The sequence below is a fragment of the Sapajus apella genome, unplaced genomic scaffold, assembly GCF_009761245.1.
Source record: "Sapajus apella isolate SASKATOON/1434 unplaced genomic scaffold, GSC_monkey_1.0 scaffold178, whole genome shotgun sequence".
NCBI classification, from domain to species: domain Eukaryota; kingdom Metazoa; phylum Chordata; class Mammalia; order Primates; family Cebidae; genus Sapajus; species Sapajus apella.
Genome location: NW_022437118.1, coordinates 1,335,118 through 1,352,671, shown reverse-complemented (window position 1 = coordinate 1,352,671; position 17,554 = coordinate 1,335,118). Strand labels below are relative to the sequence as shown.

General features: G+C 42.8%; 1 protein-coding gene across 1 annotated transcript in view; it reads left to right on the top strand.

Annotated features, from left to right (window-relative positions):
• Nucleotides 1-17,554, top strand: part of KALRN (kalirin RhoGEF kinase) — a 602,830-nt gene that overhangs the window by 199,697 nt on the left and 385,579 nt on the right. Inside the window, exons 7-9 of the mRNA XM_032268307.1 lie at nt 1,630-1,844; nt 5,847-5,978; nt 7,842-8,072. Coding sequence (XP_032124198.1) covers nt 1,630-1,844; nt 5,847-5,978; nt 7,842-8,072 — 578 coding nt within the window. The remainder of the gene's footprint in view (nt 1-1,629; nt 1,845-5,846; nt 5,979-7,841; nt 8,073-17,554) is intronic.

Below are 17,554 nucleotides of genomic sequence, written 5' to 3'. Positions count from 1 at the left end.
AAGATCAAACTGTCAAAATCAGTGTGTGCTTTCCCCTCCCCCTTCTTTCCCTCTATTTCTAAGTGCAGAGTGGTTTTTCGGTCAGTTCTATAAATAGAGGTTAATTTTCAGTAGAATTTGTGTCCTAACTCAGAAAACAAGGCTGAGAATGAATCCAGCATCTTTAGAGGATAGTTATTTCCCATAACAAGAATCAGTAATATCCCAGTTCTGTTAGGAAAATGCACTGTGTCAGAAAGGTCTCAGGCCAGACTAAAAAAAGAGATGACACATGGGGGTCATTAGGCATCAGGATGGATTTGTGTGGAAGTTCTTCATTTAACCTTTTAAACTTCCGCAGAGACATTTTAAATTAAGAGAGACCCTATCAACCTGGTCCAGGTTTGGGATGGTGTGCTCAGAGGTCAAGGACAGCTAAGACAAGTGGGGACCATGAGGGAAGTGAGAGAGGAAAATAAAGAATCTTCATTAAAACTACTGAGTATTAATGAACTATAGCTGAGCTAGTAGAACCTAGAGAAAATGTTGTTACTGAAGAATATGTATAACCATTTGAGAATATTTGTAACAAAGAATGAAGGTGCCTCCCTGCTCCTCCTTCATGCAGACATTGTGTGATTTGGAAAAGCTCCCTGTGGATGCCACATTACCTGATTGTTTTGACACCTCAGACAACTAACAGGAGATAGCAGTTAAAAATAGCCATAATTACTGCTGTCCTATGTTTGTGGGGTTTTTCTTTTGTCTTGTTCTTTCTTTTGCCTTTTTCCTTCCTGGAGTGTTTTTTGATGACCTAATAGGAAACAGCATACAAGTTCATGAATTTTTAATTAGCAAGCAAAGATGGAAATGAATGTAAACAAAACAAGTAAACAAAACACAAGATGACAGGAGACAATGGGCCAAGAGAGCCCCTCCTTGATGCCTTTTAGGGTACCCACAGAGGCCTTTTGGGATCAGGTGGGGAAATCCTCCTAAATCAAGCAGGAATGAGAAAGGGCTTCACCGACCTTATTATTAGCCTGGAAAAGTGAGTGGCTTCAAATGCTGTCTTTATTTAAACTTTGTTTGATGACCAGTGCTTCAGCTCTTTCGGCAGGGCTGAAGGAGGTAGGAGGAAGGTGGGGACATCTTTGCTAGGTGATAGGAAGATGTGGAATTACCATGTCTCCTTTGCCCTCTTTGATGAGTACATCTGCCTTGTATGTAGGTGGCAATAATGCCCTGGGTACAGCCCTCTCCTGAGCAAGAGAGATGTCTCTGCTTTTGTTAGCTTGTGCCCTTATCTGAGCCATCACTTCCAAAGAGTGCTCTTGGGAGTTATATGCCATCCCCAGGAATGACCTCGTATGATGGTTGTGAAGATTACATAAAGGTAGTCCATGTAAAGTGACTGCTTAAAGTGCATTAACAGTTGACACAAAATCTATGCTGCTTCCCCACAATGAAAGGTCCCTGCTATCTACTAAATTGAATTGTAGAAAAAGATTTCCCTTGGTCCAAAAACAAATACACTAATATAGCCTGTACCAGCCTCTCTCACTCAGACTTTTTGTTTTGGGTAGCTCCCTTCCCCAAATATGCACCCCACAAAAGTGCTCATTGTATGTCTTTTGAGCTTGCCCCACTGAGCATTCTCCTTTGCTTTCCAGAATGCCTATGTCAACATCAACCGCATCATGTCTGTGGCTTCCCGCCTCTCTGAGGCTGGCCATTATGCCTCACAACAAATCAAGCAGATCTCCACCCAGCTAGACCAGGAGTGGAAGAGCTTTGCTGCTGCCCTGGATGAACGCAGCACCATCCTCGCCATGTCTGCTGTGTTCCACCAGAAGGCTGAGCAGGTAAGGCCCAAAAAACCCACAGCGGCTGCTATTGGTGGGAAGGGTTGGGCATGGGCAGGGGAAGGCTAGGTGGGGGCACACACGCTTTATAGAGAGCTCTGCCTGTCTTTTTGAGACACTGAAGACCCTGCTGAGTTGTTGCAACAGTAACCTATGTTCTATCACTTTCATGACTCCTGTGTGCACAAAGAAACACTGGTAAGCCTTGGTGACTTTGCTTGTCATACAAATAAGAGGGGACACAGAGTCTGTTTACATTTTGCTTGGTAGTGGTTGCGTGTGCATATGTGCATATGTTGACTGTCCGCTTAGTGTGCATTCTCTGAACACAGATCAAAGGGGCGAATGTAAAATGATCATTGAGGTGCAGAGAGCAGGGGGACACTAATTTTACATGAAGCATTTCCTAGGGATAATAGTAATATAATAATAATATAATGGATCAAGATAATAATTACTTGTACTTACTAAGTGGCCAGGCATTGGCCAGTGACACTGCTAACCCATTTTACAAAGAGGAACACTGGAGCTCAGAGAGATTAAGTGACTGACCTGCCTAAGATCCCACCATGTGTTGGAGCCTATCTTGAACCAGCTCATAGAGAGAGAGTTAAATTTTCAGAAATTTTGTGAGCTGATTATCACATTTAGCCATTGCTTAATTATGTAGGTTTATAATTAAATATGTTATGTTAAAGGCAAAGTTAATAAATACTCAAAACTCATCATTTCCTGATTATTTTACCACATATTGTTATTACCTATGTTCTTGAGGTCATTTTTATGTATTTATTTTTTGCTGTGGTGGAAATACCATACAATTGTATGCTGTGTATGGATCATCTCTTCCCAACTCCATGTTGGTGATGTCACACTGGTAGCTTAAAACACACCATGGTAGGAGTTTCGTATTATAGAAAGTATCAGATGCTACAAACCAGGGATTGGTTTATTGCTTTACTGTTGCCTAGAGTCTTGAGAACATGAGGGAGAAAGTGTTTTAAAATGCAGACTGAACTTAAAAACGTACTCTGTGTATAGCTGTTACACTGTGAATAACACACAAAAATCAAGGAAATATTCTTCCAATATTAAAAAAACTGTTATTTGGTTCAGCAAAGAAGTTGCTGACATCCTGGATGAACAAGTGATATTCTGGCATAAGTATTCAAGTGTTTTTCATTTTGTTTCACTCCTTAACATAGTGAATATATCAACCAGCATATATGTCAGAACTATACATGTTTGTCAGTTGCAACTATATGTCAAAAGCATCCAGTGAGAATCAATTGGCTACATTAAATATACAATACAGAGCATTGTATATGTTATTATTCTCTGTAAGTTGTGGGATATACATTCTTTATATCGGTAGAATTTGTAAATGCACTTACCTATGTATGTGTAATATATAGTCATAACACACATACGTATATGTGCTGGTTGTTAAACATTTACTAACGCACCACTGCTAACATCACACAATCCGTGAGTAGATAGGCTTTCAACTCAGGTGTGTTTAACACTAAGCCTGTGTTCTTAACCTCTACATTTCCTTCTTTGCATCACATTTGGCTAACATAGGCCAGGGAGAGTCAGACACCTGGTCACACCTTAAATCTCTCCCTCTGCTATCCTGTCTAGCATGGAAGGCAACACAGCATAATTAAGAGTCTAGACTTTAAGGCAAGACACATGGATTCTGATCCCAGTTCTACCATTCATTCACTCTTGGGCAAGTAATGACACCATTTTGAGCTTGTTTCCTCATCTGTAATGTGGAGCTAATCATAAATGGCACAGGGCTATGCTAAAGATACAGCATGAGAGATGGAACATGTAAGGTGCCTTGTGTGCTTACTAAACAGTGGATGTTCCTACTATGGGTATTTGCTCCACATGCTATCCTGGTATCTTTTTATTTCCTCCACTTGTGTCTGTTTCCACCTGAGAACTTTCCAAAGACTGACATAATGCTTATGTCAAGCATAACTGTATAATTTGAGAGGGATTTGGCCATATCTTTTTGTCGCTGTTGTTAAGGTTGATGGTGGTAGGGACTGTTAGGGACTGGTTCTTTCTTAGGGCCATGAGAATATTGATGTTCAATCTCCTGTTCTCTCTTCAACCTTGTCACTTACATACTTTATTCTAGGTTTTTACATGTTGGTTAAGGAAGACCCAATACTTCTCTCTTTGTCTCTCTGGCATTATCTCCTTGAGGTGAACATTTTGTGGGATATGCTACAGGACCCCTGTTAGAATATTGCAGGGAAATCCCAGGGCCTTGAAGGAGTGCTCCCCCATGATTGATACAAGAATGTCAAGTTGCTCCCAGGGTCATTTGTAAAGTATTTATTGGTGGAGCAAAGAAGCTTCTAAGATTTCAGCATGTACATGTTGTTTGATCTGATACTGGATGGCACCTGGCACTCTTCCAGAATTGCTAAGAAATGGCCTAATGTGTTATAAAACATACATACAGAATGAAAAGTCAACCATAACAATCAACAGGTCAGGGACTGAAAGCTGACAGTGACAACAAAACTAGAATGCAAGCAGTTGCAGTGCCAGAGCTGAGGAAACAGGAGAAGCGCACGTTTATGTCATGTTTCCTGACTTGGACTGGTTTGGATCAGAAGCAATTTTATTTGTATCTATTTTGTAATGCAATTTCTGCAGGTATTACTAGTCCTTCAGGGACACTCATAAACCATGCTTCTTTTTAACTGGAAAAAAAAAAAAAAAACTGACTCAAGGCTATTTTTTCTTCATGTGTTTATTTAGGCAGCTCTTTATTGTCCTCATGTGGGCTGTTCTTGGCAATGGGATAAAAAGATATTTAGGCAATTAATTTAAATGGAGCTGTGCACCCAGGCAAGGGGAATCATAGACAGAACCATTCCAGACTGTTGGGTGAATCATTTGCATTTTAAAGGTGCGTTTTTCCACCCTATAAATCTGAGTGATTTCAGTTAGCTCACCTTTTGTTCATGAAGACCCATAGTCATCCATAGTTGTTAATTTTAATTTTTGAATAATTTGATGCCTGTCAAGATCTATGTCTACATATCCCTGGATGCAGTAGGTATAGCACAGTCTTTCCCCCTAGGCTGCCTCACTCGCTTCCATCCCTCAGGGGACTGACCCAACAGTGGGAGTCCTGTTGAGGACAGCCTCCATCTCCTGTGTGAATGGTCTCTGCAGGTTCCCTGGAGTTCCTGGTGGTCCTGTGTGAGGTGTTTTTTGCTTGTCTTCATAACTGGATATACACACTGTAAAGCACAGGTGTGGAACGTCTTAAGTTACACACAGCCCCTCACGTATACCTGTGAGTATGCATGGGACAGGAAGCGCTAATGTATTCGTGGAATGGGGTGAGCTGTTTCCCTACCTGGACATTACAGTTTGTGTGTAGCTACAACCTATTAAACATCTGATGACTCACCTGCCCCCTGCAGTTTCATAACAGTCATTTTTTTTTTCTTTTTTGAGACAGAGTCTTGCTCTGTCACCAGGCTGGAGTGCAGTGGCGCAATCTCAGCTCACTGCAACCTCCGCCTCCTGGGTTCAAGCGATTCTTCTGCCTCAGCCTCCCGAGTAGCTGGGACCACAGGCGCGTGCCACCACGCCCAGATAATTTTTGTATTTTTAGCAGAGACGGGGTTTCACCATGTTGGTTAGGATGGTCTTGATCTCTTGACGTTGTGATCCGCCTGCCTTGGCCTTCCAAAGTGCTGGGATTACAGGCATGAGCCACCATGCCTGGCCTCATAATAGTCATTTTTATGGAGACTATACTTCCTAAACGGGTGCCTAGTTCCGATTTCTTACTACAAGTTAGTGTTTGTAGAATTAGAAAACTCTACCCTCTACAGTGTTCTCTGAAGGCTTTCAGAAGTCCCAATGTTTCTTCCCAAGGTATCTGACCCTCTCTCCATGATCCACCCAACTCCCCACCCTCAGTGCTGCCCCACTGACCCACCCGACATCTCCTTCCAGTTCCTGTCTGGAGTGGACGCCTGGTGCAAAATGTGCAGTGAAGGTGGACTGCCATCTGAGATGCAGGACCTGGAGCTCGCAATCCACCACCACCAGACTTTATATGAGCAGGTGACCCAAGCCTACACAGAGGTGAGAATGGAGCAGGGCAGCCATGGGTCTTGGGCATGTCTGCGTGTGGGTGGGTGATGAAGGCACTGGTCTGCACACTGTGAAATAGCCTGGGTGGGACTAATAAGAAGAGAGGCTGTTTTTCTTTTTTTGGTGACATCTATAAGAATCTTGATCTGTGAACTATGGTGTCTCCAGCCAGGAAACAGAAAAAATTGGGGCCATTATTAGGCACCACCTTGGTATACTCACATTCATTCTCTTTCTTTTTCTTTCTTTCTCTCTCTCTCTTTCTTTCTTTCTTCCTTTCTTCTTCTCTTTCCTTCCTTCCCTCCCTCCCTCCCTCCCTCCCTCCCTCCTTCCCTCCCTCCTTTCTTTCTTTCTTTCCTTCTTTTTCTTTCTTTCTTTCTTTCTTTCTTTCTTTCTTTCTTTTCTCTCTCTCTCTCTCTCTCTCTCTACACACACACACACACACACACACACACACACACACACACACCTGCCTCATCCTGTGTGTGAAGATTGGACTTTCTCCTCTTGGGAGAGGAATATAAGGAAATGAAACTGTGCTTCTCTGGAATTTGCTTTCTGGTTGGTGAATGGACATGTTCACACTAGCCCTGCCACCTTTTTATGAAACAGCTCATTAAAAAAATATTAATTTTAATACTGGAAGATCCAGAGGAAATCACACAGGGTGGAGATAAGTGTTTGCAGGTCTCCATCTCTAACAAACCTACTAACTTGTATATATCTACACAGATATACATATGTAGCTGTTTCCTTTTACTTTGAGGGGACTGTTAAGAGGTTCCCCCCCTCCCTTTCTTAACTTTGCAGTAACACCTCTGCCGTTGATCTTCAATGGAAGAGCCTTTGTCCTTCATATCCATGGAAGCTTCTTGCTTCTTCCAAGAGGTTTGATGGACTAACAGTTTCCTATGGCCAAGGAGGCCTCAGAATCATGGCAGAAGGTGAAGGAGGAGCAAAGCCATGTCTTACATGATGGCAATCAAAAGAGTGTGTGCAGGGGAATTTCCCTTTTATAAAACCATCAGATCTCATGAGACTTATTCACTAACATGATAACAGCATGGGAAAAACCTGCCCCCCGGATCTAGTTACCTCCCACCAGCTTTCTTCCACAACATGTGGGGATTATGGGAACTACAATTCAAGATCAGACTTTGGTGGGGGCATAGACAAACCATATAAATAGTGATGATGATGAAGATAAAATTGGTAGCCAGTATCACATGCCAGGCCCTATTCTAAACACTCTATGTGTGTTAACTCATTTAATCCTCACCACGGCTTTATGAAGTATGTATGTAATTATCCCTCCTTTACAGACATGGAAGCTGAGGACCAAGCGGGTTAAATAACTTGCCTCTTGTCACACATCTAGAAGTTTGGAGCCAGATAGAAGAAATTGGGAAAGAAAGAGCAGGAGAAGGTTATGGTGGCAACTTATATTGACTTCATTTCTGAAATGAAGTTATGCTGTCTCACCTAGTGTGAGTCAGTTAAATTATTTACCAAGTGCCTACTATGTGCCAGGCACTGTTTTGGGCACTGGGAGGAAAGCAGCAAGCAGGCAGGGTCCCTGCCCTCACAAAGCTGAAATTCAGGAAGGGAGAGAGTCTCACAGATAACTCTCCAGCACTCCAGCAACTCCCCTATCCCAGGATTCCGGCTGCTCTGCCCTCCACCAGGCTGGAGGCTGGGCCCTGTGGAAGCTCTGGCTGGATAGTTGTCTGCGTGTGGGAGGCTTGAGATTCTCAGAAGGCCTAGTCAGGGACCCTCAGGCAGACTCTTCCTGTTTTTCTCCGTGCCCTGCCTATCACTCTTTTCCCTTAATCCAATCTTCTCTCTTTCTTGCAGGTCAGCCAGGATGGCAAAGCTCTGCTAGATGTGCTGCAGCGGCCCCTGAGCCCTGGGAACTCCGAGTCCCTCACAGCCACAGCCAACTACTCCAAAGCAGTGCACCAGGTGCTGGACGTGGTGCACGAGGTGTTACACCACCAGCGACGGCTGGAGAGCATCTGGCAGCACCGCAAGGTGCGACTCCACCAGCGGCTGCAGCTCTGTGTCTTCCAGCAGGACGTACAGCAGGTAACAGGCTCTGAGCCCTGGTGCCCATCATGCATTCTAGGAGTCAGACCAAGCTCAAGTCCCTGACCTAGGTGATAAGGCTTAGGAGAGCCCAGATTTATAGAGGGAAAAATGGAATTCAGCTCTCAACTGCCCCACAGAAACCCACCAAAACACAAAACAAAAACTGGACCTGTGAATTACATGTTTCTTGCCTATGTGACTTTATAGACTCGCCTTCTCGCCATGTGGTGTTGGAAAGGGAGACTCAGTCTCAGGAACTGCAATTCCTCATAGTCATATGGCACATTTTTCTTTTGTTTTGTTTTTTGGAGACGGAGTCTTGCTCTGTTGCCCAGGCTGGAGTGCAGTGGTGCGATCTTGGCTCACTGCAACCTCCGCTTTCTGGGTTCAAGCAGTTCTTGTGTCTCAGCCTCCCAAGTAGCTGAGATTATATGCATGTACCACTGCACCAGCTAATTTTTGTATTTTTGTGGAGACGAGGTTTTACCATGTTGGCCAGGCTGGTCTTGAGCTCCTGAACTCAGGTGGCCTGCCGTCCTCGGCCTCACAAAGTGTCAATATGGGTGAGAGTTAGGGTTAGGGCCAATATGGCACATTTTTCTTTTGGTGAGCTTGATCCACACTCAGGCAATGATTGCTAGACAGCCCAGGGGTACAGGATTATCTGAGGATTGTCTGGGATGCCAGAGTGGGAGTGGAGTAGGGTACGGGGACCTTCAGAGGATTCCTTGACAAGGTTGGACCAGGAAAATCAGATTTAAAACATAGGCTGTTGTTCAGTGTATGTTTCATGATTACAGGTTATTTCTGACTTTATGTAATTTTTTTTTGTATTACGACATTAGTATTGGCTTTTTCCTTTACCACTAATAATAAAGACATGGTTATGTTTCTGACCACAAAAGGACAGTTTTACTATAAGTGCCCTTTCAGATGAAATTACTCATTCTTTTCTCCTTGAACTTTCTCTGTTTCTGTCTTCCGGGGGACCCTGGGACCTTTGCTGGAGGACTGATAGACTGGGTCAGGGGGAGCTGGTTCGGAGATGGGGACTGAGATCGAGGCTCACTGTCATCTCTCCCTTAGTTCACCATAGGAGAACTAAGGATGGGCTTAGTTGTCCTAGGATGGGCTCTGCAGAGCTGCAGAGGAGCTGTTGGGGTGGACGCACTTGTGTTCAAACACCTGTTTGACTTTTCTGTGGCTACTATGCAACTCCAAGATTGTACACATAAAATAATAATTTACTCTCCTTTCATTCTTTTGGATATCAACCAGGTATAATCCAAGTATAATCTAATGTATTTACTGTATTATATAATAAAACGTAATCCACTGTATATTTCCAGTGTAGTGAAATACACATGGAAAACTGAGAGCAATTGTACATGTCTTTGGAGTACTGGTTCCTTTCACAGCTGTTATTAGAGGAGCCTCTGGTGCTGGCTGCCTGAAGTAGTCAGGCAGAGTGGAGAAAGAGTTGGGCATTCTTATCTCACTGACTGTGACAGCCTCTGAATAAGAGGATAGTCACTGTGCAATCAGTCACAGGAGCAGATGGGCCTTCCAGCATGTCCCCACTTCTTGGGCTGCCATAACTCCTTTGCAGAGTCCTCTTCTGACTGGAGCATCAATTGAGTCATCAGAGGAAACACCTTGATCCCAGGAGAAATGGGCACTACCGATGTGCTGGCTGCAGTTCTGAAGCCCTCGTGGGGCCTGCTGGGAGTGGAGAAGCAAATGAATCAGTTGCCTACTCCTGCCATCTGGAGCTATCCTGATAAATACATCATCCCTGAGCACAGGAGACCACAGGAGGCAATCTGTGATTGAGACAGAGTGAGGCGCCAGCCTCTGAAGGCACAAGGGAGAGGTGTTGCTATTTCAGTGAACTCTCCATGACTCTTAGAGATGATCTGGGTCATGAATTGTGCAGTATCCATGGTGTCCTCTTTACCCTTGTGCTGATTTTATAGCTGTTTTCCTAGAATGGGCTCCGGAGAGCTGCAGAGGGGCTGCCGGAAGGGTAGGTGAAAGGCCTTCCGAAGCGGAGGGTGGCATTCCAGACTTCAACTATCAGGGAACTGCTGTGATCTGACTTTTCTGTGGCCACCACGACATCTAAACTAAAGCTAAGAAAAAGTATAAAACCACACCTGTGGCTGTTCTACATCATGCTTTTAAAAATGAGAGCCTTTCTGAAATTAAGACCCTATCCGTTCATTACTTTCTTGTTTGTAAATCCATGAGCATGGAATGCTTTTCTATTTGTTTGTGTCCTCTCTTATTTCCTTGAGCAGTGGTTGGTAGTTTTCTTAGAAGTCCTTCATGCCCCTTGTAAGTTGTATTCCTAGGTATTTTATTCTCTTTGTAGCAATTGTGAATGGGAGTTCACTCATGATTTGGCTGTCTATTATTGGTTTATAGGAATGCTTCTTATTTTTGCACATTGATTTTGTATCCTGAGACTTGCTGAAGTTGCTTATCAACTTAAGGAGATTTTGGGATGAGACAATGGGGTTTTATAAGTATACAATCATGTCATCTGCAAACAGACACAGTTTGACTTCCTCTCTTCCTATTTGAATGCCTTTTATTTCTTTCTCTTGCCTGATTGCCCTGGCCAGAACTTCCAATACTGTGTTGAATAGGAGTGGTGAGAGAGTGCATCTTTTTCTTGTGCTGGTTTTCAAAGGGAATACTTCCAGCTTTTGCCCATTCAGTATGATATTGGCTGTGGGTTTGTCATAAATAGCTCTTATTATTTTGAGATACGTTCCATCAATACCTAGTTTATTGAGAATTTTTAGCATGAATGGGTGTTGAATTTTATCAAAGACCTTTTCTGCATCTGTTGAGATAATCATGTGGTTTTTGTCATTGGTTTTGTTTATGTAATACATTACGTTTATTGATTTGCATATTCTGAACCAGCCTTGCATCCCAGGGATGAAGCCAGCTTAATCATGGTAGGTAAGTTTTCTGATGTGCTGCTGGATTTTGTTGGCCGGTGTTTTATCGGGGATTTTCGCATTGATGTTCATCAGGGATATTGGCCTGAAATTTTCTTTTTCGCTTCTGTCTCTGCCAGGTTTTGGTATCAGGATGATGCTGGCCTCATAAAATGAGTTAGGGAGGAGTCCCTCTTCTTCCATTATTTGGAATGGTTTCAGAAGGAATGGTACCAGCTCCTCTTTGTACCTCTGGTAGAATTCGACTGTGAATCCATCTGGTCCTGGGCTTTTTTAGGTTGGTAGGCTATGAATTACTATCTTAATTTTAGAACGTGTTATTGGTCTATTCAGGGATTTGACTTCTTCCTGGTTAAGGTGTATGCATCCAGGAATTTATCCATTTCTTCTAGATTTTCTAGCTTATTTGCATAGAGGTGTTTATGGTATTCTCTGATGGTAGTTTATATTTCTGTGGGATCAGTGGTGATATCCTCTTTATCCTTTTTCATTGTGTCTATTTGGTTCTTCTCTCGTTTCTTCTTTATTAGTCTGGCTAGAATTTTATCTGTTTTGTTACTTTTCAAAAAACCAGTTCCTGGATTCATTGATTTTTTTGAAGGGTTTTCGTGTCTCTATCTCCTTCAGTTCTACTCTGATCTTAGTTATTTCTTGTCTTCTGCCAGCTTTTGAATTTGTTTGCTCTTGCTTCTCTAGTTCTTTTAATTGTAATGTTAGAGTATTGATTTTAGATCTTTTCCACTTTCTCCTGTGGGCATTTAGTGCAATAAATTTCCCTCTAAACACTGCTTTGGCTGTGTCCCAGAGATTCTGGTACGTTGTGTCTTTGTTCTCATTGGTTTCAAAGAACTTATTTATTTCTGCCTTAATTGTGTTATTTACCCAGTAGTCACTCAGGAGCAGATTGCTCAGTTTCAATGTAGTTGTGGGGTTTTTGAGTGAGTTTCTTAATCCTGAGTTCTAATTTGATTGAATTGTAGTCTGAGAGACTGTTTGTCATGATTTCTGTTCTTGTGCATTTGCTGAGGAGTGTTTTACTTCCAATTATGTGGTCAATTGTTGAATAAGTGTGATGTGATGCTGGGGAGAATGTATATTCTGTTGATTTATGGTGGAGAGTTCTGTAGATGTCTACTGGGTCTGCTTGGTCCAGAGCTGAGTTCAAGTCTTGAATATCCTTGTTACTTTTCTGTCTCATTGATCTGTCTAATATTGACAGTGGGGTGTTCTCCTGCTATCATTGTGTGGGAATCTAAGTCTCTTTGTAGGTCTCTAAGAACTTGCTTTATGAATCTGGGTGCTCCTGTATTGGATGCAAGGAATCCCAATGCGCCATCTGTTTTTCATTCTCCCCTAACTCCTCTATCTTCCCATGTATGTAAAAGGACTACTTCTAGGCCCAGATAGACCTGAATTGTGGAGGAAAGAACAAGGAGTCACTAGATTCTTGCTCTTTCTGGGAGATATGCATTTCATTCTATCTTTCCTTAGCTAGAGCAACTGTTTTTCAGAGCATCCGCTGCAGGCAGGCCATCTTGGACTGCCTCCCCTTCTTCCTCACTCTCCATTTTTCTCAAGAATGAGCCTATCTGATAGCAAATCCAGGAGACAACACTCTTTGGTAGATAGTAGGTAGGATTTGCAAATAAAACACAAACACAGGAATAATCTCCACTGATTGTTTAAATCATATAATTCCATGTTTTTGTCTTTTAGTGTGACTTTAACCCTCCCACCCCCAACCTCTATTTTTTTTTTTTTTTGAGACAGAATTCCGCTCTTGTTACCCAGGCTGGAGTGCAATGGCGCAACCTCGGCTCACCGCAGCTTCCGCCTCCTGGGTTCAAGCAATTCTCCTGCCTCAGCCTCCTGAGTAGCTGGGACTACAGGTGTGTGCCACCATGCCCAGCTAATTTTTGTATTTTTAGTAGAGACGGGGTTTCACCATGTTGACCAGGATGGTCTTGATCTCTTGACCTTGTGATCCACCTGCCTCAGCCTCCCAACGTGCTGGGATTACAGGTGTGAGGCACCACGCCCAGCCCCAACCCCTATTTTTAAATTATAAAGTAATTCTAGTTTTCCTGTAACAAATAAAAAATATGCCAGTTGACAGAGGCTGGTCACAGTGGGTCACACCTATAATCCCAGCACTTTGGGAGGCTGAAGCGGGCAGATCACTTGAGGTCTGGAGTTCAAGACCAGCCTGGCCAACATGGTGAAAGCCCGTCTCTACTAAAAATACAAAAATTATCTAGGCATGGTGGCACACACCTGTAGTCCCAACTACTCAAGAGGCTGAGGCAGGAGAATTGCTTGAACCTGGGAGGCAGAGGTTGCAGTGAGCTAAGATTGTGCCACTACACTACAGCCTGGGTGACAGAGCGAGACTCCATCTCAAAAAAGAAAAAAAGAATTAAAAAAAGAACACGTCTATAAAGTGTTTTGGCACACCTTCTGTATGAACAGCTTTGTACTAGAAGTTTGTGGTCTCTGACTTTGAGAGTAGACACATACACCCCAGGATATATTAATGGCACACAGCTATCCATGTTCAGAGCCAAAAAACCAAACAACAGTGGACTTTTTGGAGTCAGTGCAGAGAGATTTCCCTCCAGTTGGGTGGGCTTTGTACCAGTCCTTGGAGCACAGGTCAGGGAGATGGGGGTGACGTTCCTGGGAAAGACCAGAAAGCAGAGAACTAACTTACAGGCAGGGCACAAGGATGAGGAAATCTAACTGGACCACTATGCCTGGCAGCGATAATGGGAGGTGAGGCTGAAAGGGTAGGGAGTGGTCTTGTTGGAGTGAATAGGTCAGTGACACATTTGAGGCTCCTATATCTTGTTTTTAAGCAGTCTGGTCATGTGAACTAGGGAAGGGCAGTGATGTCCGAATATATCTGCCTTGGTGACTTCCATTCTGAATTAATGAAAATTAATATTCATTTAAAGTCCATTGTTCCTGTACTATAAATAGATTTTACTTGCTTCCCTCAGTTTCTCTGAACCCTCAGGTGGAAAATTACAGCTTTTGCTATGTCAGCCCTAGTTTGCCAAAGACTATTTGAAAGGGATTTGACTGTAATTTTCTAAAAACTCCAAATAGTCAATCTTTTAGTAGATCCAGTGATTATAGTCTCTTAATTACACTAAACCAGTTTGGTCATTGTATAGGCCAGTTGACAGTTTTGCATAATAGAATATGAGCACTTCAGATTGCTCTCAGAATGATTAGTTATTTAAAAAATAAAGGTAACCAGAATGATGTCAGGTCTAGAAACTAACTCTTCCTATAAGAAAGAAGGATTAAAACATCTAAAAAGGAAAGTGTCATGGCATATTCTGCACCTCGTTAGATCAAGGAATGCACTCATGGGGGAACCATATGTGCAACAGGTTATTTGATGGGTACATTGAGAAGAGGATTCAAATATCGGAGGGATGATTGCATTCCAACCCTGAGATTTTGTTACTACAATTAAATATGTCTTTAGAAGTTATATTATTCAAAGCTCAGGATTTATCATCTTTATGAGTAAATATGATTGAATGTCTAATCTCTTCACTTGCCTTTTGTTTAATCTTCCATCACGGTGATGCAGATGAGAGTTTTGTTCCTGTCTTTCTGATGAGGAAATTAAAGCTCAGAAAGGTTAAGTAAACTTGCCTAAGATTACACAGCTAGTGGCATATCAGGGATTCAATTCCAAGTTCACCTAATATCAAACTCTATCCTCTTAGCCTCTCTACTATACCATATGCCCTATGCTGGAAGATGGGAATAGAGACACAGATCATGCCCTTGAGAGATTTATAATTTACTACCAGAGTATCACTAGTCAAAGTGTCCTGATAAATTACTTGGTCCCACAGGATGAGACTTGCCTAACATCATGTAGCTGCTGACAGCTGAGACTGATCTCAAACTACCTGTCCAGTAAGATTCAAGAAGGTAGTCCTACTCATACCCAAAAACCTTTTTCCATATGCTTTCTCTAGCTATTTATCACTAACACAAATTTCCCCAAAACAGACATTACCCATTCTCATTTATTTTTCACAGTTATAATTATGTTAACTTAGCATTACTGATGCTATTCTTTGCAGCATATATCTTGAATAATATCCATCTACCCATGGCCATAATTAGCAGTTTTAAAGTTCTCAGATAAGTTTTTTTGATGGTGATAATGTAATCATTAAGATATTTTTCAAGCAGGTACTAGATGATTCTTTGGGCAGCGTGAATGCCCAGAAGGAACACAAGGTTGAGACTCTGCTGAGTTGGTACAGATTGAGAGGGAGGCTCCTGCTTGTCTGATTAAAATGAAGAGAGGGAGGGAAACATTCCCATCTGCCTTTTTAGTGTCCCTAATCTTAGAGGAAGCACTCCAACCCTTTCCCTGTGATAGGAGGGTAGTACGAAAGACTATGGGTTTCAGTCCTCTCCATGTGTTCCCTAGCCTCTACAGGGCTCGGGAATGAGCTAGAGGCTTGCCTCTGGCATGCTCACACCCTTCCTGCCTAGAACCTCATGGGCTTCTAGTACCTTTTCTTCCTGGTTCCCCATTTCCCTTGCTATACTCCAGCCACTCTGTTCTCTGCTCGACTTTCCTTCTTGCCTCTCTTCCCTTCCCGACCGTGGGCTTCTCCCTTGATGTTTACTTTGGTATTTACTTTGATTTTGTAAATACAAACTCTGTCCTGACTGAAGAGTGGTTCTTCGATGGTGAGCACCTTCCAAGGAAGGACCTGGGCACCTCATCTGGCAGGGGTGGGAGGCTGATGAGGCCTGGGGAGGCAGTGAGAAGTCTCTTGCCAGGAGATACTGAACCTCAGGGCTTTATTGATCCACAACAATTTTTCACATGTTTAATGTCCTCAATTCCTGTTTTATCGTTATATTAACAAGTAATAAGACAGTGACCATCCAGGTTACCTTTTTTCTGACAGTCCCTATCCTTAGCATGTCCTTGATCTCTACATGCTACTTCTGGTGCCTTGAATACTAGGCTAACGGATAAAGAACTCATACATGATTACTGATGTGATGCTGTTGAAGGATTCACGTAATCAGAGTAAAGGTTTGAGGCAATCTAGTGCCAGTTTGGGGCTGAGTTGGGGTGGGAGGAGACTGGAAGCTATAGGCATGGTGTGTGGCCATAGAGCATGAACAAGGGTAATGGGGCAAGTGTAGGTTTGAGAGCTTTTTTTGGGGAAAAAAATGGCTAAAAGTTATTTTCCGTTTGTTATAGAAAATGAGGGAGGTATCACATGTGAATATGTAACTATATTTTTCGAAGTATCGTCCTTCGACCCCTGCATTAAAATCATCTGGTTAGAGTGGAGGGCTCTTTAAAAACAGATCATCAGGCCCTGTTCTGCATTTCTTGATTCAGAATTGGGAATGAAGTGGAGTCTATAATATAAAAAGAACCCCAGGTGATTCTTAAGCATTCTAAAGTTCAAAACTGCTGACAAGAGTTTGAAGCCTTAGTGTTAAAAAGTACAGTGCCTCCAGAAACAGATAGCAAGGCACCAGGCAGAGGAGGTTCTCTCATGGAGGTGGGACGACCCAGCCTCCACTATCCTGGGACGGGATGGGTGCAGGCAGGCTGGGGCTTGAGGGGCCCAGGTTGGGGGCAGCTGAGATTTTGGGTCTGTGGACCCTCAGCTGGCTTCTACCTAACATTGAGTCTGCCAGGAGACAGGACTGTAGCTCTCAGAAGAAGCATGGTCTGTACATCTGCTAATGAGTTTCCACTGAGCCCTCTCAGAAAACTAATGGCTTCTCCTGCCATCATAGCAAGACATTTATTTTGATCATACTTGTTCCAAAGAGGGGACGGAAAATGAGTTGCTAGTAACTGGCCATTTCAAGTGGTGCCTGCATGCTCTCCAGTTGCAACCAATGGGGAGCTGGGTAGTCCAGGCAGCCTAGGAGCTGCTCCCCTTCAGACTAGTTCTTAGTGTGCTGTGTGAGGCGACAGAAATAATCATGTGGTAGACTCTCCTGAGTACTCTTCACACTGTGTGTACTTGAACCTTTAACAGAATAAAATGTCTTGCAGATGCCTGATGGCTCATAAATGCTCCTTCATTTACCTCAGAAAAATGACTTTCTAAATGGGCAGGGAGCTAGGGGCTGAGAGGTAGGAATTAAGACAGAGGAATTCTTCAGTTTACTTAAAATATCAAGCATCTTGTTGTTACCCTCTGGATCAAATTATGACACAAGCTGAATAACATATTTCAAATAAGATGACTTATCAGAGAGAGCCAGGTGAGGGATCAGAGAGTTGGGATTCTGATTCCACATATGTTTGCAAAAAGTCTCCATTTCTTTTCATGATTTTTGTCCTTTTCACACAGGAAGTTTTCAAATTATATTTGTTATTCACTTACCCAGAAGAACACAGCAGCAAATCAAATGAAACCCCTGTTCACATAGAGCTTGCAGTCAGGGGGTGGAAATAACACCCAAATCAAGCAAGTATGCTGTGTG